This window comes from Macaca nemestrina, chromosome 17 (assembly GCF_043159975.1).
Source record: "Macaca nemestrina isolate mMacNem1 chromosome 17, mMacNem.hap1, whole genome shotgun sequence".
In the NCBI taxonomy this organism is placed as follows: domain Eukaryota; kingdom Metazoa; phylum Chordata; class Mammalia; order Primates; family Cercopithecidae; genus Macaca; species Macaca nemestrina.
In genome coordinates, this window is record NC_092141.1 from 17221514 (window position 1) to 17248099 (window position 26586).

At 44.4% G+C, this 26586-nt stretch overlaps 1 protein-coding gene across 2 annotated transcripts in view; it reads right to left on the reverse strand.

Moving 5' to 3' along the window:
* The window catches only part of LOC105491080 (TNF receptor superfamily member 13B), a 31876-nt gene that overhangs the window by 2697 nt on the left and 2593 nt on the right, over positions 1–26586 (reverse strand). Inside the window, exons 2-3 of one of the 2 annotated variants that reach the window (XM_011757233.2) lie at positions 10489–10626; positions 6180–6425 (exon numbers count right to left, since the gene is read on the reverse strand). In XM_011757233.2, coding sequence (XP_011755535.2) covers positions 6180–6425; positions 10489–10626 — 384 coding nt within the window. The remainder of the gene's footprint in view (positions 1–6179; positions 6426–10488; positions 10627–26586) is intronic. The other variant, XM_011757234.2, reaches the window with a different exon arrangement.

The window sequence follows — 26586 nt, forward strand, 5'->3', positions numbered from 1 at the left end:
GAGGCCCCACAAAAGCCCTGGGAGGTCAGAGTCATTATGACCAATTTAGGTGGGGACAGCAAGGCACAAGTAGCCCAGATGCACGTAGGTTAATTCTGATGTCGCAATTTGTTCAATATTTAGATTTCAGCACTAGGGTTTTTTTCCTAACCTTATGTGCTTTGATGCATTCCAGAACCTTATTCCCAGAAGGGGTCACGGGCACCCCCAATGTCTGCAGGACCCAGAGGCTGAGCAGTTCCATGACTGACTACTTCCAGTTCTTTTTTTTTTTTTTTTTTTGAGACAGAGTCTTGCTCTGTCGCCCAGGCTGGAGTGCAGTGGCGCCATCTCGGTTCACTGCAAGCTCCGCCTCCTGGGTTCACACCATTCTCCTGCCTCAGCCTCCCGAGTTGCTGGGACTACAGGCGCCCGCCACCATGCCCATCTCATTTTTTGTATTTTTAATAGAGACGGGGTTTCACCTTGTTAGCCAGGATGGTCTTGATCTCCTGACCTTGTGATCCACCTACCTCGGCCTCCCAAAGTGCTGGGATTACAGGCGTGAGCCACCGCGCCTGGCCTCTCCCTCCAGTTCTAATCTCATGCCAATGCACTGTCCCTCTGTCCCTTCCCAGGTCCTTGTCATCTCTGGTTCCTATTATTGCCAGAAATAGCTTCTCACAGGGCCCCTGCTGCCATCACCACCATCCAGAGGCAACAGGGCGCTCTCCCACAGCTGTGCTCTGACCCCTTGTCCCATGGCTGCCCCTGTCCCCAGCAAGACATCGGCCTCCCAGTCTGGCACATGGGGCCCACTGTCATCTGGCATCTGGTCCCTCCTGGTGCCATCTCCAACCACCCCTGAATGCTTGCTCTTCCCAGCTCAGTCCTCTGCAGCCCCCACACTGGGGGACAAGGTCCTGCCCTTGGTGCTTTTCCTCCTTCTCTGCTGGACAGATGAGCAGTCCCACCCACTGGGGCAGGCTCCCTGGGCCACCTGTTCCCCTCAGGGAGACACAGACACTACATACGCACCTGCCCCAGAGCCTAGGCAGGGAGCTCCTTGCATCGGCCTGGAGTTGTCGCAACAGAACCCCACACCAGACTCCTCTCCTGCTCAACATCTCAAGCCATTTTCAGTCCAGCTTGGGGGCCTGCCCTGCTCTCCCCACGAAGCCCCACGTGTGAGCAGCAGGGCCTTCTGTGCCCTCTTGGTGAGCATGTGGAGTGGTCAGTCTCCACCTTCAAAGCAGATCTGGGGTGGGGTTCCTCCTGCTTCCGTGGAGTGGCCACCACACTCCTGCAGGCTGGAAGCCTGAGAGGAAGGGATTTAGCCCATTCTCCAGCACAGAGCCCCTCACAGCCTCCCAACAGCCCAGTTCGCTGCTCCTAGCAGCACCTGTATGTGCTGTTGCCTCTGCCTGGAACCCTGTCCCCACCGTGTGGCTTCAACATAGTTGCTTTTTGAATGAGCAGTTCCAGCGCACAGAGCACGTGCTCCCCAAAAAACGTATTCTCCCAAATTACCCTCACAGCAACTCTATGAAGGTGAACAACTCCAGCTTCACAGAACTAAGGCTCAGAGAGGGTCGGTAGCTTGCTCCAGATCACACAGCTTGTGAGGGACATAACTAGGGGTTTGGCTCCATATTCCACACCCCTGCCCCAGCCTGCCCTAAAGGCTCCTCCTCTGGGAAACCTTCCTTGTCCCCATGTCACCTGCAGCTGGGTTACGTGGCCCCCATGCACTGAAAGGAATGTGTCATCTGCATGGCTTGTCCACTGCCTGGCCTTCCACAAGACGGTAAACTCCATGGGTCTGGGACAGGAACTGCCTCATTCTCCCCGCTCCCCATGCACAGCAAGCCTGCCACAGTTCCAGGTTCAACTAAGGAGGGGCAGTTCTGAATGGGATGCAAGAGAAACCTGGAGTCAGGGTGAGGCAGGGCCTGGTAGGGCTGGAGATGGGGGACAGCAGATTTTGGGGAGCCCATGAAGAGGGCAGAGAACAGGTCAGCCCTTCCACCGTGTGCAGCTGGACAACTTGGTCGCATGGTGTCCTCTGCTCCCTGCCCTTAAATAGGTCCATCTCTGGGTCCCTCCCCTGGCCATGTGGCTCTGTACTTCCTGTTTGCAATCCACAGCAAGCTCCCCTCCTGCCCCACCAGCCCATGCAGGCATCGGAGGTCAGAACAGAATAGACCTTAGCCCTGGGCCCCTGGAGAAATACAGGGCAGGGCAATGCACAGCGACAGTCACACAGTCACCAAAAGCCACGCCATGGCACAAGTGTGGCAACTGATGCAGGGTGAGGCGTGGTAATGCCGACCCCACTGGCACCAACACGTCCTCACACAGCCCCCAATGCTCACAGCCTGGGGCTCCATCCCTGGAGCCAAGATGAGGCTCCAAGGTTCTGCCCAGTGGCCTCTGGGAAGGGGGCTTGGCTGATGGTCACACACAATAAGTGGCTAACCTTGTCCCAGGGACAACAGTTCACCCCCAAGGAGCAATAGCCCTGTGGACACCACTTTGGGTCATTTTGCTGTTGCAGAGGGGACAAACTTTGGAACCCCCAGACTGTGCTCAAATCCCAGCTCAGCCATGCACTCGATGAGTGACTGTCAGCGAGTCACTCCAAATTTGAGACTGTCTCTCAATCTGTGAGGTGGGTAGGAATGACCCACAGGGAAATCTATTACATCAGAGATGGGCAATGTTCCAGGTTTGCCGGAAGTTTCAAATGCATCACTGGATGCAGGGAAGGAATGCAGGTGGCCAGACACCAGGGGGGCAGGCATGGCCACTTGCATCGGTGGCTGGGCTCTTCAGCCCCTCTGTATCCACACCCCCTCCATGTGAATCTGCACTTCCCCTCAGAAGAGGCTGTGCTAGATTAAAAATGGCCTTGAATTCACCATGACTACAAGTTTCCCCCCACCCCCCGCTTGCTCCTTCCACCAAGAGGTGGTGTCTGTTTCCCCTCTCCTGAATCTGCTGGCACTGTGAATGGAAAGAAATGCAGTGGTGGTGATGAAATGCAAGTTCCCAGCCTAGGTGGCAAGAGGCCTGTGTGCTCCTGTCTGCTGCTGTCCTGTATCATCATGAGATGGATGCACCTGGGCAGCCCACTGGTCCCAGGACGGGGATGAGAGGCACATGGAACAGATCCAGCCTGGCATAGCTGAGCCCAGCCAAATCCCTGACTCTGGAGGAAGCCCACACCTCCACATTTGGGGATGGCTTGTTAGGCAGCAGCAGCTAACTGGCAGGAGAGCAGGAGATGCCAGGCTAAGCAGGGACAACGGGGTGCTGGGCAACCTCCATCATCAGGCACACAGGCTCTGCCCATGGGACCTTGGCCCTGGGGACTGGCCTCATGGAAATGAGGTTATCACAGGAAAGTCACTGCAAAGGAAAGGAACCAATCAGCCTCGAGAAGAACAGGCCTGCTGTCTCTCTAGGACAGGCTGAGAGCAGGGCAAACTCCATCACTAGTGTTTATGGATCCACACAGCATCCCTCTTCTGTCCTTTCTGATGCCACAGAGCAGGGCAGGTGCACCAAGAGGTGGTTGCTGGGAGGACTAATTAGATCATTTCTGATGCCTGGCACTTAGCAGATGCCCAGCTCAACAGGACCCTTCTTCCCATGTCCAAAGTGGCCATCTCCAGCCATAAGTTTTTTCATTTTCTTTCTTTATTTTTTATTATTTTTTTTTATTTATTTATTTATTTATTTATTTATTTATTTATTTATTTATTTTGAGACACAGTCTCACTCTGTCCCTCAGGCTGGAGTGCAGTGGCACAATCTTGGCTCACTGCAACCTTCACCTCTTGGGTTCAAACATTTCTCCTGCCTCAGCCTCCCAAGTAGCTGGGACTACAGGTGTGCACCGCCACATCCCACTAATTTTTGTATTTTTGGTAGAGATAGGGTTTCCCCTTGTTGATCAGGCTGGTCTTGAACTCCTGACCACAAGTGATCCACCTGCCTCTGCCTCCCAAAGTGGTAGGATTATAGGTATGAGTCACCATGTCCAGCCTTTTCTTTGTACAATTTTTTTTCCCTCTGGCAATGGCTAATGAACCACAAAAACTTTTTTAATAATACCTTTCCCTTCTCATTCTTAGGAAGCCTCTTTTGCCTCTAAATGGAATCTGACGGATTCACAGTCAGATTCTACCAGAAGCACAAAGAAGAGCTGGTACAAATTTTACTGAAACTATTCCAAAAAATCAAGGAGGGATTCTTTTAACTCATTCTGGAAAGCCAGCTTCACTCTGGTTCCAAAACCTGGCAAAGACACAACGAAAAAAAAGAAAACTACAGGCCAATATCCCTGAGGAACATAGATGCAAGATGCAATTAGAGATTTAAATGTAAGACCCTAAACTATAAGAATCTTAGAGAAATCCTGGAAAATACCAACCTGGACATTGGCCCTGGGAACGAATTTATGACTAAGTCCTCAAAAGCAATTGCAACAAAAACAAAAGTTGACAAGTGGGACCTAATTAAACGCAAGAGCTTCTGCACTGCAAAATAAACTATCAGTGTAAACAGGCAACCTATAGAATGGGAGAAAATGTTTGCAAACTATGCACCCAACAAAAGTTTAATATCCATAATCTATGAGGAAGTTAAACAATTCAAAAATCAAACAACAACCACATTAAAAAGTGGGCAAAAGACATGAACAGACACTTTTCAAAAGAAGACATGCAAGCAGCCAAGAAACATGAAAAAATGCTCAACATCACTGATCATCAGAGAAATGCAAATGAAAACCACAATGAGGGACCATCTCACACCAGTAAGAATAGCTATTGTTAGAAAGTCAAAAAACAACAGATGATGGTGAGGCTACAGAGAAAAGGGAACACTTATACACTGTTGGTGGAATGTAAATTAGTTCAGCCACTGTAGAAAGCAGTTTGGAGATTTCTCAGAGAACTTAAAACAGAGTTACCATTCAGCACAGCCATCCCATTACTGGGTATATATCCAAAGGAAAATAAACCATTCTGCCAAAAAGACACATACACACGTGTGTTCATCACAGCACTATTCACAATAGCAAAGACATGGAATCAGTCTAGGTGCCCATCAATGGTGGATTGGATAAAGAAAATGTGGTACATATACACAATGAAATACTACACAGCCACAAAGAGAAAAAAAATCATGTTTTTTTTTTTTGTTTTTTTTTTTTTTTTTTTTTTTTTGAGACGGAGTCTCGCTGTGTCTCCCAGGCTGGAGTGCAGTGGCGTGATCTCGGCTCACTGCAAGCTCCGCCTCCCGGGTTCACGCCATTCTCCCGCCTCAGCCTCCCAAGTAGCTGAGACTACAGGCGCCCGCCACCACGCCCTGCTAGTTTTTTTTGTATTTTTAGTAGAGACGGGGTTTCACCATGTTAGCCAGGATAGTCTCGATCTCCTGACCTCGTGATCCACCCGCCTCGGCCTCCCAAAGTGCTGGGATTACAGGCTTGAGCCACCGCGCCCGGCCAAAAAATCATGTTTTTTGCAGCAACATGCATGCAGCGGAGACCATTATCCTAAGTGAATTAACGCAGAAACAGAAAATACCACATGTTCTCACTTAAAAGTGAAATGTTAAGCACTGCATACAGATGGACATAAAGACAGGAACAACAGACACTGGGGCCTACTAGAAGGGGTAAGGGCTGAAAAACTACCTACTGGGTGCTATGCTCACCACCTGGGTGACAAGACCATTTGTACCCCAAACCTCAGCATCAAGCAACATACCCATGTAACAAACCAATACATGTACCCCCAGATCTAAAATAAAAGTTAAATTATCAATAAAATAATAATAGAAATAAATGGAGTCTGCAGCATTGGTGGAGGGCAGGTGGTGGCTCTGCTTAGGTGCTCACACAGGTGGGTCTGCTGCTTACTCATGCTTGTGCTTCGAGAACTGGCACAGCTTCAGCAGCCCCCAGTACAAGGCTCTTCCTCACATGGCAGGTCCTTTCTCCTGCTTTCTTCTTGTCCACAGACTTCTGGCAATGTTGTGTACATTGTTTTTTTAATCCTGGGATGATCTCCCTGGCTTCTGCCCATTTGCCTGTGCATAGTTGACTCTCCTGTTCTAGGCCTGGCATCAGGCCTCCTACCCTTTCTGACCCTGCGTGACACCATACAGATTCACGTGGGGTGGCTTACCTGGACTTGCTTCTGAGCCTCTGTGCTCTGATCCTTGGTACCTTCCCGAGTTGTCTGAATTGTTTTCAACTTCTCCACTCTGCTGTCTCCTGAGCTCTGGTGGGAGGTTCACTGGGCTCCTGAGCTTGTTCTCACAGAAGTATGCACATTGCTTAGGGTGCTGTCCACAGATGGAGGCACAGCTGATGCAGTCCCTCAGGAGATGGTCATAGAACCTGCCTTGCTCCTTGCGGCAGTTGAGTGACCCTGGGAGACAGAAATGCGTAATACTGCTGGGTAACAGACTAGCAGGAGTTGTAGGTTTGACCACAAAAGACATCAAAGTTAAAAAAAAAAATTACGGTAAAATTCCAGCAAGCAATTCCAGAGTAAGGCAAGTACTTTTACAATATACACATTGAAGACTGTGCATTGTCCTCTAAGTACTATTTTAGCTGCATTGCATTTTGATGTGTATTATTTTTCCTCTACCTAGTTCAAAATGTACTTATTTTTCATTATTATTTCTTCTTTGACCAATGGGTTATTTACAAGTGCATTTCTTAGTTTCCAAACATATGAAGATTTTCTGTTATCATTTAAAATTGAGATCTAGATTACATTGTTACATAAGACCTTTACTTGCATTTTTCAAGCCTCATCAAGGAGAAATGTATTTCAAATTATTTCAAATATTTTGATTATCAAATATTTCAAATTATTTCAAATATTCAAATAATTTGAAATATATTTCAAATTATTTCAAATGTATTTCAAAATATTTCAATAAGGAATAAAGGGGAAAGGCCAGAATCCTCTTTGGCAAGTTGGGGCAGGGGGCTGGAAGGAAGGTGGAAAAGTTCACATGAATAGTGTTTCTTCTCTCTTACTACTAAATAAGAATTACAGCAGCTTACACAAGTATCAGTGCCAAGGCACAGAAGCCAAGGAAACTGAAGCCCAATCATACTTGCCTTAAGAGAGCACAGTGGACTCAACTTTGAATGCATAAACAAATCTATTTGGAACAATCAATTATCTTATCTAAAGCCTCAGAATATTTCTTTCTAATTTTTTTTTTCCTTGAGATGGAGTTTCGCTCTTGCTGCCCAGTGGAGTGCAGTGGCACGATCTCAGCTCACTGCAACCTCTGCCTCCCAGGTTCAAGAAATTCTCTTGGCTGGGCGCGGTGGCTCAAGCCTGTAATCCCAGCACTTTGGGAGGCCGAGACGGGCGGATCACGAGGTCAGGAGATCGAGACCATCCTGGCTAACACGGTGAAACCCCGTCTCTACTAAAAAAATACAAAAAACTAGCTGGGCGAGGTGGCGGGTGCCTGTAGTCCCAGCTACTCGGGAGGCTGAGGCAGGAGAATGGCGTGAACCCGAAAGGCGGAGCTTGCAGTGAGCTGAGATCCGGCCACTGCACTCCAGTTTGGGCGACAGAGTGAGACTCCATCTCAAAAAAAAAAAAAAAAAAGAAATTCTCTTGCCTCAGCCTCCTGAGTAGTAGCTGGGATTACAGGCGACCATCACAACACCCGGCTAATTTTTGTATTTTTAGTAGAGATGGGGTTTCACCATGTTGGCCAGGCTGGTCGTGAACTCCTGACCTCAGGTGATCTGCCTGCCTCGGCCTCCCAAAGTACTGGGATTACAGGCGGCATGAACCACCGCACCTGTCTAGCCTCAGAATATTTCTACATGAAAGTTTTTACGTGAAAAAGGCAAGTTTCGTTTGTCTTTAGAATAAGGTATTTATGTGAAAATGTGGCTCACACATATATTTTAAGGACACATTTCAGAGGCAGTGCAGGATAGTGGATAAGAACCCAAATTTCAGAACCAAATTTCAATTGGGGTCATCCCCGGCTGTACCACTTGCAGGCAGTGTGGTCTCAGCCTTTCCATGCCCCAGTTTCCTCATTTCCAACATAGGGAAAATAACAGTACTGACTTCTTCTTAGGGTTGGTGGCAGAGTTGTAGGACCCAACACAGTGCCTGGCGCATACTAAATGCTCACTTAATGGAAGGCTTGAGTATTCATTTGAGCCTCTTCACAAAGCAAACACACACCCGTTCTTGTGTCTTTGACAGAGTAAAGGAAGGAACTAAAAGATCACAGAATTGGGACCTTGGGGAAAACTCAGATGGCCCACATGGGGCCAGTGACCTCCCCTGTTCTGGCCCTGCCCTATGCCCAGGGCTCCCCTGAACCGCACCAAAACTGACACCTCCACTCGGTGTCACACAGGGTTAGTCCAGCATTGGTGTCCTTGGGGCTTTCTGTGACCTCTTCCCCTGTTGCAGGTGGTGCCTGAGCACCCCAGACCACTGACCTTCCCTGCCTGACCTCACACCCTGTCCCGCCACCCCACCCCAGGACTCGGTCCTCCCTACTGTGTTTCCCACCTCTGCACCTCTGCGCATACTGCCCTCTTTTCCAGACATCCATCTGATTTCCCCATTCTGTGGCCTCTTAACAATCTGCCTCTGATGGTGCTTCCTGTAGGGACACCTCCCCACCCTGCAGCCCTTCAGCTGAAAGTGGTCTCTCCCAACTGCAGCTTTCTAACTTGACACATAGTCATTTCTCCCATTAGATGACACTGTCTTTCAAGGGCCATGCCAGATTCCTGTTTCCATGGGGCTGGAGCACTCCATCTATGTTCGTGGGATGAACCAATGAATATTCTAATTCATTAATGGGTAGTGGTTCAGTCATGATTTAGGAGTGGGAGTCCTGGGTTCAAACCAGGATGTCGCTGTGACATCTCCAGTTTTAAACTGGGTGATCTTGGGTAAGTCACTCATCCTCTCTGAGTTCTCCTCAACAAGTATTCATGAAGGACTTACTATGTGTCAGGCACTGTGTTAGGCTCAAGTCAGACATGGTTCCTCCCCCCAGGGAGCTCCCAGCCTAGTGGTTGAGTCAGACATAAAACACATACACACGAAAGAACAAAACAGCAAATCGTGGTAAGTTCTATCAAGGAAAAGGACAGGTTATGAAAAAGAACAGCAAGCAATGAATAGTTTTCAAGACAATCAGGGAAAACTGAATATGGCCTGAGTATTAGATGATGTCAATAAAGTACTGCTGGTAGTGATAGGATATTTGGGTTATGTTTTACAGGTCTTTGTGGTCCAGTATCTGCAGGTAAAATTATATGAGATCTTGGCTGTGCTTTAAAATACACAAGGCAGGCTGGGCGCAGTGGTTCACATCTGTAATCCCAGCACTTTGGGAGGCTGAGGTGGGTGGATCACCTAAGGTCACATGGAGAAACCCCATCTCCACTAAAAATACAAAATTAGCTGGGCATGGTGGCACATGCCTGTAATCCCAGCTACTCGGGAGGCTGAGGAGGGAGAATCACTTGAACCCGGGAGGTGGAGGTTGCAGTGAGCGGAGATCGCACCATAGCACTCCAGCCTGAGCAAAAAGAGCAAAACTTCATCTCAAAAAAAATAAAAAATAAAAAATAAATTAAATTAAATTAAATTCACTAGCCAAAAAAATTGGTTGGGAAAGTACAAGGCAGAATTTAAACAATTTGTGAAGCTGGTGATGGGTGCAGAGGGCGTCATTGTGCTATCCTGTCTATGTACATGTGTGATAAGTTCTGTAATAAAAAGTTTCAGGCCGGGCGCGGTGGCTCAAGCCTGTAATCCCAGCACTTTGGGAGGCCGAGACGGGCGGATCATGAGGTCAGGAGATCGAGACCATCCTGGCTAACACGGTGAAACCCTGTCTCTACTAAAAAATACAAAAAACTAGCCAGGCGAAGTGGCGGGCGCCTGTAGTCCCAGCTACTTGGGAGGCTGAGGCAGGAGAATGGCGTGTACCCGGGAGGCGGAGCTTGCAGTGAGCTGAGATCCGGCCACTGCACTCCAGCCTGGGCGACAGAGCATGACTCCGTCTCAAAAAAAAAAAAAAAAAAAAAAAAAGTTTCAAAAGAATGTAACAACAGACAGTGACAGGGGAGGGCCTAGTTCTACTGGGTGATCAGAGAGACCCCTGATGTTTGGGCTGAGACCTGAACGTTGAGTAGGAGGGAGCTGAGGGAAGATGATAGAGGGAATGCATTCCAGGCAGTGGGAACAGCATGTGCAAAGGACCTGAGACAGGAAAGAATGTACTATGTTTGAGACACTGAAAGAAAGTTGTGTGACCAAAGCAGGAAGGTGGAGAGGTAAGAGGTGCTGCACTGTACATCTCCTCCTGCCACCCTTTCCTCAGCCACCTGACTGTGGGGCCAGAGGGTGCTCTAGGGAAGAAGGAGGAGGGTGATTGCACTGTCCCCTGGGCTCAGACCCCAGAACTCACTGCAGAAGGTTGCACAGGTGCGCTGGCTCTGATGGTTGCAAATGGCTTTGCAGGACATGCAGGTGCCCAGCAGGGGATCCCAGTACTGCTCTTCGGGGCAGGATCTCATAGCCACCCCTGTCCACAGGCCCTGTGGAGCTGAGAGACCAGGAGAGTGAGGGCAGCTGGCAGGCGGCCACAGCCCAGCCTCTTGTCCCTGACGGGAACCCAGACAGCCTCTCCTGCCCACATTCCCACAGACAACCTTTCTGTCTCAGGAGCAGACAGGGCAGACAACCCCCACTGCACTTGCTGGAGGCCTGGGGCAGCCACCTCCCCTCTCCAGCCTCAGTTTCCCCATCTGCACATGGCTGTTTTCAGGACCACTGCTCTCTGACATGAGCAGTACCCTGCTGGGCCCTAATCCCTGCCCTCCTTAATGTGTCATGCCTCTCCCTGCCACAAGGTCTTTGCACATACTATTCCCTCACATGACGTGCCCTTCTCCCCAGCCCCTGCCCCTCAGCTGCTTATTCCTTCTCAGGCTTATTCCTTCTCAGACTGAGACCTCTGTCTAAACCTGATCTCCCAGGGAAGGCTTTCTGACTCGCCCCCAGACTAGGACGCAGTCCTTCTTCCACTCACTCGCACAGCCCTTTACTTGTTGCTGTGGCCACTTTCCTTATTTGATGCTGGCTCCTACACTAACTGTGAGCACCATCTGGCAGGGGCTGTGCCTAATTTTTCTTGTTAATTGCTGAGTCCTCAGAACCTAGACAATACTTCGGACATAGTACATGCTCATGAAATGAATGATTAATTAAAAGCAGACCAAGTCAGTGCCTAGCACACAGCAAGAACCAAGAAATGTCAATTTCCTTTCCATTTTCTTTTTTAACTGAAGTATGAAACAACTACAATGATGTGTGTGTGTAAAGTGTGCAAAAAGTGGAAGAATACAGCTTGGTGACATTTGATGTATGTATGCACCTGTGTCATTACAGCCCACATTGAGATGTAGAATATTTCCTGCACCCCTGAAGACTCCCTGGGGTCCCCTCCCACCCAATGCTCACTTCTAGAGGCAGCTACTGTTCTGTTGTTACCCCCATAGGCTAATATTGCCCCTTCTGGAACTTCCATGTCTGGTTTTGTCCCCCCACGTGGTGCCTGAGACTCATCCATGTGGGTGCTCTCTGTGTGTCTGGTTTTGTGTTACTGTGAGTCTTCCACTGTGTGCAAGCATCACCTTCTCTACCCTTTCCTGATTTCATGACATTTGCTTCCCCCAATAACTTCTCCTTAAAAATGTTTAAAAGCGGCCGGGCAAGGTGGCTCATGCCTGTAATCCCAGCACTTTGGGAGGCCGAGGCGGGCGGATCACGACGTCAGGAGATCGAGACCATCCTGGCTAACATGGTGAAACCCTGTCTTTACTAAAAATAATAATAATAATATGAAAAATTAGCCGGGTGTGGTAGCAGGCACCTGTAGTCCCAGCTACTCGGGAGACTGAGGCAGAATGGCGTGAACCCAGGAGGCGGAGCTTGCAGGAAGCCGAGATCACGCCACTGCGCTCCAGCCTGGGTGACAGAGCGAGACTCTGTCTCAAAAAAAAAAAAAAAAAAATGTTTAAAAGCATTTTGCAAGACATGTATTTGTTCTTTTTTTTTTTTTTTAAACCTTCTTGAGAACAAGCAGGCTACCCATAAAACTCTGTTAGTTACAAAGTCCCGACATCTCAAAAGCAATCCTGGGATGTGAGGAGTGACATGGAGGAAAGCAGTAGAGTGGCAAGCTCTGGGAATCTGTGCCTCCTGCTAAACGACTACGGAGCTGCCAGCCACTGTCTGAAGTCACTATTTGGGAACTCTGGAGTTGTCCAGGGGAGAGCTTGATGGTAAATTTTAGGAATGTCAGCCTATCACATGGTAGTGGCTACTATTCCACAGCAGTGCCGCTTGCTGGAACCAGGATAAGCAAGAAGGACCCTTGTCCTCCAAATATTAGGGTTGTGGGTTCTGATTGCTGATGACCGCCTGTGACCACTGAGGGGCCAGCACAAAGGACATTGTTTCAACCACCAAAGACTGAAGTGGCTTCCAGAGGATTTAAAGAGAAAGTATCCTTCTCTGGTCTGGGAGCCAAGCATTTAAGGAAATCTTTTTCAGGTCACTGGTTGACTGCAGAGATAAAAGAACAGAAACTTCAGTGACTACACACAACAAGGAATACATACTGTGCAAAAATGCAAATTAAAGTTGGGAAAAAACAAAGCTTAAAACTAAAAGTTTGGAAAAGTCGCAAGCAGATAGCTTCAGCCCTTAACAGGCAAGGTTCAGAATCCTTGAGGAGTTTGGTAAAGTTAGATTTCCAGTCACCACAACACAACACTCAAAATGTCCAGGTCTCAAAAAAAAATTACAAAGCATACAAAGCAGCAGCAGTTTTGCCACATTTACAGGAAATACAGACTCTGACAGAAACCATTTCCAGGAAAGTCTATATATTGGGATTACTAGTCAAACGTGTGAAATCAAGATTTGTGCTAAGTATGTTCAATGAGCTTAAGGAAACCATAGACAAAGAACTAACGGAAGTCAGGAAAATGTTGTATGAACACAATGAGTGCGTGGTAAAGAGACAGAAGTGGTAAAAAAGGAACCAAAACTTGGAAAGCAACCAAAATGTCCTTCAGTCCGTAAATGTATGAATCAAGTGTGGTATATTCAAACAATGGACTGTTATTCAATACTTAAAAATGAGCTATCAGGGCATTAACAGACATGGAGTAACCTTAAATGCATATTACTAAGTGAGAGAAACAAAGCTAAAAAGTCTACTGTATGATTTCAACTCCATGACATTCTGGAAAAGTCAAAAACTATGGAGACAATAAAAAGATCAGTGATTCCCAGGGGTTGGAGGACAGGAGGGATGAGTAGGTGGAGCACAGAGGATTTTTAGGGCAGTGAAGCTACTCTGTAAGCTACTCCAATGGTGGACACATGTCCATGTACATTTGTTCAAAGCCATGTACCACACTGAGAGTGAACCCCAACATAAACTTCAGACTTCAAATGATAATGATGTGTCAGTATAAGCTCACTGATTGTAACAAATGCACCATCTGGTTTAGGATGTTGATAGTTGAGGAGACTGTGCCGGGCGATGTGGACAGGGATGTGGGAACTCTCTGTGCTTTTGCTAAATTTTTCCATGAGCCTAAAAATGCTCTAAAAGTAGTTTAAAAAAAAATACAGAAGTTCTGGAATGGAAAAGTCCAAAAAGTGAAATACGAACCTTAATGGACGGGGTTTATCAGCAAATTTAAGCAAGCAGAAAAAGGGATCGGTGAACTTTTAAGTTTATCTTTAGAGAAAACAATTGAAGTAATTGTCTGTGTAACAAGAATGAAAAAAGATTGAGGAAAATTGAACAGAGCCAAATGTACTAACATATGCTCATAGAAGTTACAGAAGGAGAAGAGACAAAACGGCAGAAAAAGTATTTGAAGGAATAATGGCCCCAAACATCCCAAATCTGAAAAAACATGTGAATATACTCATTCAGGAATCTCAATAAATTTGATGCATGAAAACCTCAAAGAAACCCACACCAAGACATATTACAATAAAATTGAGGAAACCCAAGGCCAGACAGAATTGCGAAGGCAGCAAGAGAGAAGCAACTTCTTGTGTACAAAGGATCCTCAATACGGTAACAGCTGATTTCTCCTAAGAAACCAGCCAGAAGGTAGTGTAATGATATATTTAAAGTCCTGAAAGAAAACAATAAGCTGTCAACCAGGAATTGTATATGCTTTTAAATCACCTTTCAATAATGAAGGAGAAATTAAGACATTTCCAGATAAACAAAATCTGAGGACTGCACTACAAGAAATGCTAAAGGGAGTCTTTCATGCTGAAATAAAAGTACTCTCGATGGTACCTTGAAGCCATAAGAAAAAGTGAAGTAAATATAAAGGTAAATAAATAAATATAAAAGCTAGAATTATTTTACATTTGCATGGTTTGTAATTCCTACTTTTTTCCTATATGATTTAATAGGTAATGAGTAAAACAGTGATTACAAACCTATGTTAGTGACAATAGAATGTACAAAGATGCAATATGTGACAATAACAATATAAAGGGAAAGGCAGAGAAATATAGGAACAAAGCTCTTATGACCCACTGAAACTAAGTTGATATTATTCAAACTAGGGTGTCATAAGTTTAAGATATTAATTGTAATCCCCAATAACTAAAATATGTATAGAAAAAGAAAGAAAAGGGGACTCAAAGTGGCCCACTACAAAAAAAATCAACAAAATACAAAAATGAAGTAATTGAAGAAACAAAAACATATAAGACATACATAAAACAAATATATAAATGACTGAAGTAAATCTTTATCAGTAATCATGTTAAATGTAAATGAACTAAACTCTGCTAGTAAAAACAAAATTGGGCCGGGCGCAGTGGCTGACGCCTGTAATCCCAGCACTTTGGGAGGTTGAGGGGGGTGGATCACAAGGTCAGGAGATCAAGACCATCCTGGCTAACACGGTGAAACCCCGTCTCTACTAAAAATACAAAAACAAAATTAGCCAGGCGTGGTGGCGGGCGCCTGTAGTCCCAGCTACTCAGGAGGCTGAGGCCGGAGAATGACGTGAACCAGGGAGGCGGAGCTTGCAGTGAGCCGAGATTGCGCCACTGCACTCCAGCCTGGGCGACAGAGCAAGACTCCATCTCAAAAAAAAAAAAAATTGGCAGATTGGATTTAAAAACCCACAGGCTTTATGTATATTCTGTGTATAAGAGACTTATTTTAGATTAAAAAAAAATAATACAAAGCCAGAATTACTTTACATTTTGCATGGTTTGTAACTCCAATTTTTTTCCTATATGATTTAATAGACAATGAGTAAAATAGTGGTAAAATAGAAGTTGAAAGTAAAAGAATGGGAAAAGGTATTTCATGAAAATAGTAACCAGAAGAGAGCTGGGGCAGCTATACTACTGTCGGACAAAACAGACTTTAAATCACAAAAAGTTTACAAAAGACAAAGGACAATATATATTAATAAAGGGGATACAGCATAAAGATGTAACAATTATAAATATATACACACCTAATGACAGGATTCCAAAATATATGAAACAAAAATTGACGGAATTGAACGGAGAAATAGATAGTCCTACACTAATATTGGGATATTTCAGTACCTCACTTTCAGTAATAAGACAGAACAACTAGACAGATTAAATAAGAAAATAGAGGACATCAAGAACACTATAAACCAATTAGACATCACGGACATATAGACAATGCTCAATGCAACAACAGCAGAATACACATTCTTTTCAAGTGCACATGGAACATTCTCCAGGATAGACCTTATGTTCAGCCACAAAACAATGCTAAAATTTAAAAACTTTTAATTTTTTAAAACTAAAATTATTCAAAGTTTCTTTTCTGATCATAATGGTATAAAACTACAGATCAATAGCAGAAGGAAAACTGGAAAATTCACAAATATGTGTAAATTAAACAACACACTCTTCAACGACAAATTGGTCGAAGAAGAAATGACAAGGGAAATTATAAAATATCTTGAGACAAATGAAAATGAAAATACAACATACCAAAAGTTGTGAAATACAACAAAAGCAATGCAAAGAGGGAAAATAATGCAAATACATACACTGAAAAAGAAGAATCATAACCTGATCATGACTAAATCATAACCTAATTATATACCTTGAGGAAATAAAAATAGAAGAACAAACCAAATCTAAAAACAGCATAAGGAAAGAAATAATGAAGACTAGAGCAGAGATCAATAACAGAGAATGAAAAAACAGTAGAGAAAATCAACAAAACAAAAGCTGGCTCTTTGCAAAGATCAACAAAATTGACAAACCTTTAGGTAGATTGACTATGAAAAAGAGAGATGACTCATATTATTAAAATCAGAAATGACATTAAGAACTTTATTACTTATTTTACAGAAATAAAAAGGATTATAAAAGAATGCTATCGGCCGGGCGCGGTGGCTCAAGCCTGTAATCCCAGCACTTTGGGAGGCCGAGACGGGCGGATCACGAGGTCAGGAGATCGAGACCATCCTGGCTAACACGGTGAAACCCTGTCTCTACTAAAAAATACAAAAAACTAGCCGGGCGAGGTGGCGGGCGCCTGTAGTCCCAGCTACTCGGGAGGCTGAGGCAGGAGAATGGTCTAAACCCGGGAGGCGGAGCTTGCAGTGAGCTGAGATCCGGCCACTGCACCCCAGCCTGGGCGACAGAGCAAGACTCTGTCTCAAAAAAAAAAAAAAAAAAAAAAGAATGCTATGCACAATGGTACACCAAATTTGATAACATAGATAAAAATGGACATATTCTTAGAAACACACAGTCTACCAAAACTGACAAATGAAGAAATAGAAAATGTGGATACACTTATAACAAGATTGAATCAGTAATCAGAAACCTATCAGTGACAAGCTCAGGACAAGATTGCTTTCGAATTCTACCAAAACATTTAAAAAGGAATGAACACCAATTCTTCTGAAACTCTTCCCAAAAATCAAAGAGGAAAGAACACTTCCTAACTCATTCACGAGGTCAGGATTACACTAATACAAAGTCACAATAAAGATGTCACAAGGAGAGAAAATTACACACCAATATGCCTTATGTATGCAAATTGAACTCAATGGCACATTAAAAGTTTATTCACCATAACCAAGTGGGATTTATTTCTGGAGTGCAATGGTAGTTCAACATACATTTTATCAACTAGTAAAATGCACCACACTAAAGAAATGAATAGTAAAACTAAATGATCATCTCAATTGATGCAGAAAAAGTGCTTGACTAAATCCAAATTTTTTTAATGATAAAAACACTCAAGAAACTAGGAATACAAAGTAACTTTCCTATCATGATAAAGGCCATATTTGAGAATCCCACATTCTCAATGGTGAAAGAGAAAGCTTTCCCCTAAGATCAGAGCAAGGCCAGGATACACATATTTGCCACTTCTCTTCAACATAGCACCAGGAGCACTAGCCAGAGCACTTAGACAAGAAAAAGAAATAAAAGTATCCACAGTGGAAAGGAGAGCATAAGATTATCTCTTATCACAGGTAACCCAATGTTATATGTAGAAAACCCTAACAATTCTATTCAGTGGGGAAAAGGACAGTCTTCCACAAATGATACTGGAAAAATTTGATAATCACATACAAGAGAATGAAGTTGAATGCTTCCCTAACACCACATACAAAAAATAACTCAAAACGGACTAAGGGCTAAAACTATAAAACTTTCGGAAGAAAACATAGCGGGAAATCTCCATGCACTAAATTTGACAATGATATCTTGGATACAGCACCAAAGGCATAGGCAATGAAAGGAAAAAACTAGATAAATTGGACTTCATCAAAATTTAAAACTTTTGTGCACCAAAGGACACTATTGAGAGAGTGAAAAGACAACTCACAGGATGGGAGAAAATATCTTCAAATCATATATCTGATGTGGGAGTAATATCCAGAATATATAAAGAACTCCTAAAACTCAACAACAAAAAACCAAACAACTCAAGTCAAAGCTGAGCAAAAGGCTTGAATCAGCATTTCTCCAAATAAAACATTCAAGTGGTCAATAAGCACAAGAAAAGATGCTCAACATCATTAGTCATTAGGGAAATGCAAATCAAAACCACAATAAGATATCATTTCACACCCATTAGGATGGCTATTATTTAAAAATGGAAAATAAGCAGCGTTGGAGACGTGAAGAATGTGGATGTGAAGGCACTGCTCATGGGAATGTATAACAGAGCAACAGCTGTGGAAAAGTCTGGCAGTTTCTTCAAAAGACAAACATAAAACTACCACATGACCCAGTAATTCCACTCCTAAGTAAATATCCAAAAGAACTGAAACAGGGATGCAAACAGGTACTTGTACCCCAACATTCAGAACAGCATATTTGCAACAGCCAAAGGTGGAAACAGTCCAATCATTTATCAGCATATGAATGGATGAAGAAAATATGTTACAGGTACACAGCGGGATACCATGATGATATTAAAATGAATGGAATACTTATACATGCTACAACATGGATAAACTTTGAAGATATTATGCTAAGTGAAATAAGACAGTCATATAGAGAAAAATATTGTACAATTCCCCTTACCTGAGGGAAGTAGAAGAGGCAAATTCATAGAGTTAGAGAGTAAAATAGAGGTTAGCACAGGCAGGCTAATTGATTAATGGGTTCAGAATTTCTGTCTGGGGCCGTAAAAAGGTTTTGGATATAGATAGTGGTGCTTGTGCATGTACGTAGTGCCACTTAATTGAATACGTCATCATGATTAAAATGGTCACAGTTTCATTATATATATTTTACCAGCAAAAAGTGGAAGTAGAAAGCAGAAAGTAAGCAGAAAATGGAGCAATGCCTTAAAGTTTATGATAGAAAGTTATTTTCAGTCTAGAACATTGTTATCTATCAAGTGCGAGGTAGAATAAAGACTTTCTCAGACATGCAAGATCTTGGAAGCTACTGGAGGACGTGCGCCACTGAATCTGGGGAGCGGACAAAAAAAAAATCAGGGGTGGTGAAGAACAGGACCCCTCTCAGCGGAGAGGGGGAGGTGGGCATTCTCGGAATGATGGTGAAGGACTTCCCCAGTGACAGCTGCTTGGAGGTCTAGAGGGTACTCTATTCCAGCTAAAATGGAAGAAGGGTAAACGTCACCAGTGAAAACACAGAAGTGATAGGTAAGTGAGGATGTCTGACCAACTGACAGGGTGGATTTGTCCCAGAGCTGGAGATGAACTACATGCATAGAAAACAGAGGAGTTACCAACTCCAGGGAAACAGAAGACATCACTAAGAAAAGAAAAGTAAGCCAGGTATGGTGGCTCATGCCTGTTATCCAATCACTTTGGGAGGCTGAGGCAGGTGGATCATTTGAGGTCAGGAGTTCGAGACCAGCCTGGCCAATATGGTGAAACCCCGTCTTCACTGAAAATACAAAAATTAGCTGCTTGTGGTGGTGCATGCCTGTAATCTCAGCTACTTGACAAGCTGAGGCAGGAGAATCACTTGAAACCAGGAGACAGAGGTTGCAGTGAGCTAAGATTATGCCACTGCACTCCAGCCTGGGCCACAGAGTGAGACTCGGTCTCCCCCCACAAAAAAAAGAAAGAAAGAAAGAAAAGAAAGGTAATCATGGGACATGAATAGCAGCTCAGCTGTGGGCAATATTTACATTGTCATAAATAAATGAACCATCCGAGTCAATGAATAAGGTGGAGACTTGGAATTATTCCTTCTGTAAAAGAGTTTACTCACTGTGAGAGCCATTAGACCATTGTCAGCGAACAAAGGCAAAAACAGGCTTTCTAGGAGAGAGGAAGGAGAGCGGGGAGAACAGAACTGCAGAGGAGTTGACTTTCTGGGGCAGAGCCGGCAGCCAGCAGGTCTATCTTGACTCCAACTGAACACGCACCCCTACTTCACTGGGGGCCTGGGGAGGGGAGGCTGCGTGCACACAGATAGTGACGTCCAAGTTAAGTTCTCACCTCAGAAAGTGGGAAATCAATCCAGAGCGTCTAAAATGGACAAGTCAAGGACCAGCAGGGGGAGTGGACCAGATTCTGAGCCACTTTGGGGATGAGCCTGGGGAAAGCCACGGGGCAGCCCTGCTTGGGAACCCTGGGCTGTGAGTCATGGGGCTGGTACTCCTCGCTGTGTGACCTCGGGCACAACTTCCCCTCTTGGAGACCCAGTGTCCTCCCCTGTAAAATGAGGATGCTGTTGTTACTCACAGAATCACCGCGAGCAGCATATGCATGGCAGGTCCCTAGTACAGTACTGAGCATGATAGTAAAGGCAACCCCCTGAGCTGCTGCCCTTGTTAATATTGCCGCTTCCTGTGATAAGGAGTATTGTACTGGACAAGGCCCACACCTGGATCGAGAAAACAAAACTTTTAGGGGCCAATTCCTGTTTGCGTGGGCCAACTCCATCTTTTCCTCCTTGGTGGGGAGGGTTCTGTGCAGGAGTGAAGGAACAGGGTTGAGGGGAGGGGTCAGCTCCTCGTTCTTGCCCTTTACAATTTCACCAAGAAAACCTGTAGATGTGGCTAGAAGAGAAGGAACAGTAAAAGCTTGGCAGATAGGAGGAATTTCTTATCTAGTTTTTTTTTGGTTTTGTTTTTGCTTTTTTTTTTTTGAGACAGAGTCTCGCTCTGTTGCCCAGGCTGGCATGCAGTGGCGCCATCTCTGCTCACTGCAAGTTCTGCCTCCCGGATTCATGCCATTCTCCTTTCTCAGCCTCCCGAGTAGCTGGGACTACAGACGCCCGCCACCACGCCTGGCTAATTTTTTTGTATTTTTAGTAGAGACGGGGTTTCACCGTGTTGGCCAGGATGGTCTCGATCTCCTGACCTCGTGATCCACCTGCCTCGGCCTCCCAAAGTGCTGGGGTTACAGGCGTGAGCCACAGCACCCGGCCTTTCTCATGCAGTCTTTCAAGCAAACACTGATTGCAAACTAGGGCTGGGGGCTATGAGTTGAGCTCACCAGTGGGGTGGGGACAGGAGAGGATTCCAGCATGCAGAGACAGGGTGTGTGCCCCGATGAGGCTGCAGCCTGAGACCTGAGGGACGTGCATGGGAATGGATGGTGACCTTACAACCTGGCTTCTGCTAACCAGGAAGGAGGAGGAAGAAGAAATGGAGCAGGAAAAGAAGAATGAGGAAGAGGAGGCAGAAGAGGAGAAGAAGGGAAAAAGAAGAGAGATGAAGAAGACAGGGAAGAGAAGGGGAGGAGAAGGAAGGAGGAGGAGGAAAAGATGGCTTTTGGTTTCTGTGAGTTGTATTTTGCAATAGACCACCGTGGCTGCTTCCATCTCCACTCAGAATGAACCTTCAGAGATGTTCAGGGTTGGGAGTCCACCATCCCCATGCTTTTTGTTTGTTTGTTTTTTTCTTTTTTGAGATGGAGTTTCACTCTTGTTCCCCAGGCTGGAGTGCAGTGGTGAGATCTCAGCTCACTGCAACCTCTGCCTCCTGAGTTCAAGCGATTCTCCTGCCTCAGCCTCCCAAGTAGCTGGGATTACAGGTGTGTGCCACCACACCCAGCTAATTTTTGTATTTTTAGTAGATGGGGTTTCGCCATGTTGGTCAGACTGATCTCGAACCCCTGACCTCAGGTGATCTGCCTGCCTCGGCCTCCCAAAGCGCTGGGATGACAGGCATGAGCCACCACGCCCAGGCTCCCATGCTGGTTCTAAAGGAAGAAGAACTTAGTTAGGTCCTGGGAGAACTGGTCAAGTCACCTTCTCAGTTTTCTGTTTGTGAAATGGGGACAGCCACTTCCACCCATCATAATTTTCACCTCCTGTCAGCTCATGTTGAAAACAGATTCGCCATGGTTCGGTGACCCAGAGTGTGCCGGAGTGAAGTGCCCACGGTGGGGAAAGCACGGCTGTGTCATCTTGGGAAGGACTCAGGCTGTGCACAACCTCAGTTTTCCTGACCTGTCAAATGGGGATTCTAGGCTTTCTTTTGTAGATCTTTTCAAGGGTGTGTACATGACAAGCATGTAACTGGCCCAAGATATGGCTGCTAGTATAAATATAAATAGTGTGAAATATAATGGGTTAATAGTTATCATTTTATGATAATATAAAATAATTTTAATATTAGTGATAATTAAATTTTCTTTTATAGAGACAGGGTCTTGCTCTGTCTCTACAAAATTACAGTGGTGCAATCATAGCTCACTGCAGCCTTGAACTCCTGGGTTCAAGTGATTCCCTCCCCTCAGTTTCCCAAGTAGCTAAGACAACAGGTGTGATCCCCTGTGCCCAGCCAATGATAATCATTAATAATGACAGTAGCATCAAATTAGTACTCTGGGCCAGGAGAACTACTCCCAGAACCTGAACTCCCAGCACCCACTGCTGGGTGACATTTATTGTTGGTAATGTGACATTTTAGGGTGTAGCCATTCTGCCTCCCCCTACTATCTCATTCGTCTCTGAATCCAGTGCCTTCCATGACAGCAGGCACACAGCAGGTGCTGGATAAATGCTAATCAGTAGCTGGATTCCTTGTATATAGTTGTCCTCAGTAAAGACCTGTGGAAGGAAAAGCAAGCCGCATGCTTGCACTGTGCCTGATAGACAGCTGGGCAGGGATCGTATTGAGTTTCAGCAGCAGCTCCCTCCCTGCCTGCATCTCCTCCATCCAGGGAGGACGCAAGGAGAGGTGCCTTGATGAGGAAAAGGGAAAGTCCTAGCTGTTGCTTTCAACCCTCAGAAGAAAAGATTCTTGGCACAAAGTGACTGGGCCAGAAAGGAGCACGGGAAATAATTTCCCTCATATCAAAAAGCAACCCAATAAAATATTTAAATGTGAAAAAGAATAAAAATATGTAAATTTAATAGAGAAGAAACCATTTCATAACTGTTTTCCATCATCAAATTGTGAAAGGCCTTTCTATGACCCAAAATCCATAAAAGAAAAGATGCATAACATAGAATCCACAAAACAACAGGCAAACAAAAAAACTTTTTCGGCTGGACACAGCAGCTCATGCCTGTAATCCCAGCACTTTGGAGCCCGAGGTGGGTGGATCACCTGAGGTCAGGAGTTCCAGGTCAATTTAACCTATATGGTGAAACCTTGTCTTTACTAGAAATACAAAAATTAGCTGGGCATGGTGGTGTGCACCTGTAATCCCAGCTACTCAGGAGGCTGAGGCAGGAGAATTGCTTGAACCCAGGAGGGGGAAGTTGCAGTGAGCTGAGATTGCACCATTGCACTCCAGCCTGAACGACAGAGTGAAACTCCATCTCAAAAACAAAACAAAGCAAGCAAACAAACAAACAAACAAAAACAACAACAACAACAAAACTTCTTTATGACAACAAACACCCAAGTCCAAAGACATATGAAAAACAGGCACAAAACCTTTGCAACTCAGATCTAAAGATCTAAAGAATAAACAGAAAAATAAAGATCAGCTACCCATGAGAAAAACGGGCAAAGGACATGAATAGACAGTTTACAGACAGGGAAATACAACATAAGGATGTCTCATTCAAAAGGGACAGGCAAATTCAAACTACACTGATACCATCTTCACCCTGAGATTGGTAAAACTCCAAAAGCTTAATAGAACCTTCTATTGGCAGAGCCTGTGGGGAGAGTGGCATTCTTATTCATTACGGAAGGAGAGTAAATAGAAATAACCCCCATGGAGGGTAATTTGACAACATTTGTCAAAATTACTGATGGATTTACCCACTGACCCAGTGATTAAACTTTGAAATTTATCCTGAAGTGTGAAATTATAAATTTACTGCAGTAATATTTTTTTTTAGTATATGTGCTGCCAAGGTGAGCACAACATTTGCTTTTTGTGTGTTTTTTTTCCTCTTTCTTTCTTTTTTTTTTTTTCTTTTGAGATGGAGTCTCATTCCGTCTCCTAGGCTGGAGTGCAGTGGTGTGATCTCAGCTCACTGAAACTTCTGCCTCCTGGGTTCAAGCAATTCTCCTACCTCAGTCTCCCGAGTAGCTGGGATTACAGGCACCTACCAGCATGCCTGGCTAATTTTTGTATTTTTAGTAGAGATAGGGTTTCACCATGTTGGCCAGGCTGGTCTGGAACTCCTGACCTCAGGTGATCTGCCTGCCTCAGACTTTCAAAGTGCTGGAATTACAGGTGTGAGCCACCACATCTGGCCAATTGCAGCAACATTTGTAATAGCAGAAGATTAAAAGTAACCCAATATCCATCAGCAGGGATTGACTGAGTAAATTACAGTACATTTATACACTAGATTGTTATATAGCTATCAACAAAAGTAATGAGGAAGCTCTCTGTATGTTGCTATGGAAAGAACAGCAAGACATATTAACTAAAAAAACAAAAACAAAACAAGGTATATAATGGCATGGCTCATAGGCCCTGTTTTTGTTTTGGAGGTTATTTTTGAAAAAAGGGGAAAGTTCTAATCATATTTGTAAATGGTCATGTATGCATAAAAAAATTCTGTTACAAATAAGAAACCAGGCCGGGCACAGTGGCTCACACCTGTAATCCCAGCACTTTGGGAGGCTGAAGCTGGCAGATCACGAGGTCAGGAGATCGAGACCATCCTGGCTAACACAGCGAAACCCGTCTCTACAAAAAAAAAAAAAAAAAAAAATTATCCAGGTGTGGTGGCGGGTGCTGTGGTCTCAGCTATTCGAGAGGCTGAGGCAGGAGAATGGCGCAAACCTGGGAGGCAGAGCTTGCAGTGAGCAGAGATGGTGCCTCTGCACTCCAGCCTGGGCAACTCTGTCTCCAAAAAAAAATAAAAAAAATAAATAAATAAGAAACCAAAAACACTATTTTAAAGAAAATATTTAAGAAAAAAATTAATAAAAGAAATGAGAGACATACATGAAAACTAAAAAACATTGCTGAAAGAAATTAAAGATTTAAATAAATGGAAAGCCATCCCATGCTCATGGATTGAAAGAAAACAAAGCATAGTTGGAAGACTCATGGTTCCCTACTTCAAAACTTATTGCAATACAATGCTAATTAAGATAGGGTGGGCCGGGCGCAGTGGCTCAAGCCTGTAATCCCAGCACTTTGGGAGGCCGAGGCGGGTGGATCACAAGGTCAGGAGATCGAGACCATCCTGGCTAACATGGTGAAATCCCGTCTCTACCAAAAATACAAAAAACTAGCCGGGCATGGTGGCGGGCGCCTGTAGTCCCAGCTACTCGGAGGCTGAGGCGGGAGAATGGCGTGAACCCGGGAGGTGGAGCTTGCAGTGAGCCGAGATCGCGCCACTGCACTCCAGCCTGGGCCACACAGCGAGACTCCGTCTCAAAAAAACAAAAAAAAAAGATAGGGTGGTACTGGCATCAAGACAGGTATAAATCAATAGAATGAAATTGCGAGTTCAAAAATAAAGCCTAACAGTTATGATCAATGGATTTTCAACAAGGATACCCAGACAATTCAATGGAAGAAAGAATAGTGTTTTCAAAAATATTGCTGGGTCAACTGGGTATTCACGTACAAAAGAATGAATTTGGACTCTTATCTCACACCACACACAAACATTAAATCCAAGTAGATCATAGACTTACATGTAAGAGCTAAAACCACAGAACTCATAGAAGGAAACATAGAATTAAATCTTCATGATTTGGGGCTAGGCAATGACACCAAATTTGCATGTGATAGAAGAGAAGATTGATCAAAATTGAACTTAATCAAAATGAAAACTTTTGTGCTCCAAAGAAAATCATGAAGAAAGTAAAAAGACAATCCACAAACTTGGAGAAAATAGTTACAAATCTTATACCTGATAAGGAGCTTGTATCCAAAATATATAAAGAATGCTTATAACAGAATAATGAAAAGACAAATAACCCAATTTTTATATGGACTATTTCCATAGACATTTTCCCCCAAAAAACATATAAATGGCCAAAAAGCACATGCAAAAGATGCTCAACATCATTTGTCACTAGGGAAATGCAAATCCAAACCACAGTGAGATACCACCTCACACCCCCTGGGATGGCTAGAATGAGAAAGACGGTCAATGACAAGTGTCAGTGAAGACGTGGAGAAATCAGAACCCTCGTGCCTGAAGTGAATTATAAAATAGTGCAGCCACTTTGGAAAGCATTTGGCAGTTCCTTTAAATGTTAAACATAGAATGTATCATATGACCCAGCAATTCCACTTGTAGGTATCCGTCTACTTAAGAGAAAAGAAGACATGTTCACTTAAAACTTAAACCCAAAAGTTCATAGAAGCATTGTTAATAATCACAGTGACAAAAAGTAGAAACATCCCAAATGTCCATCCACCGATGACTGGATAAGCCACATGATATATCCATAAAATGGAATGTGATTTAGCCACAAAACTGAAGGAAGTACCGATACCTGCTACAACTTGGACGGCCCTTGAAAACATTATGCCAAGTGGAAACAGCTAGTCACAATACACCACATATGATTACATTTATGGAAAATGTCCAAAATAGGCAAATCTATAGAGACAGAGAG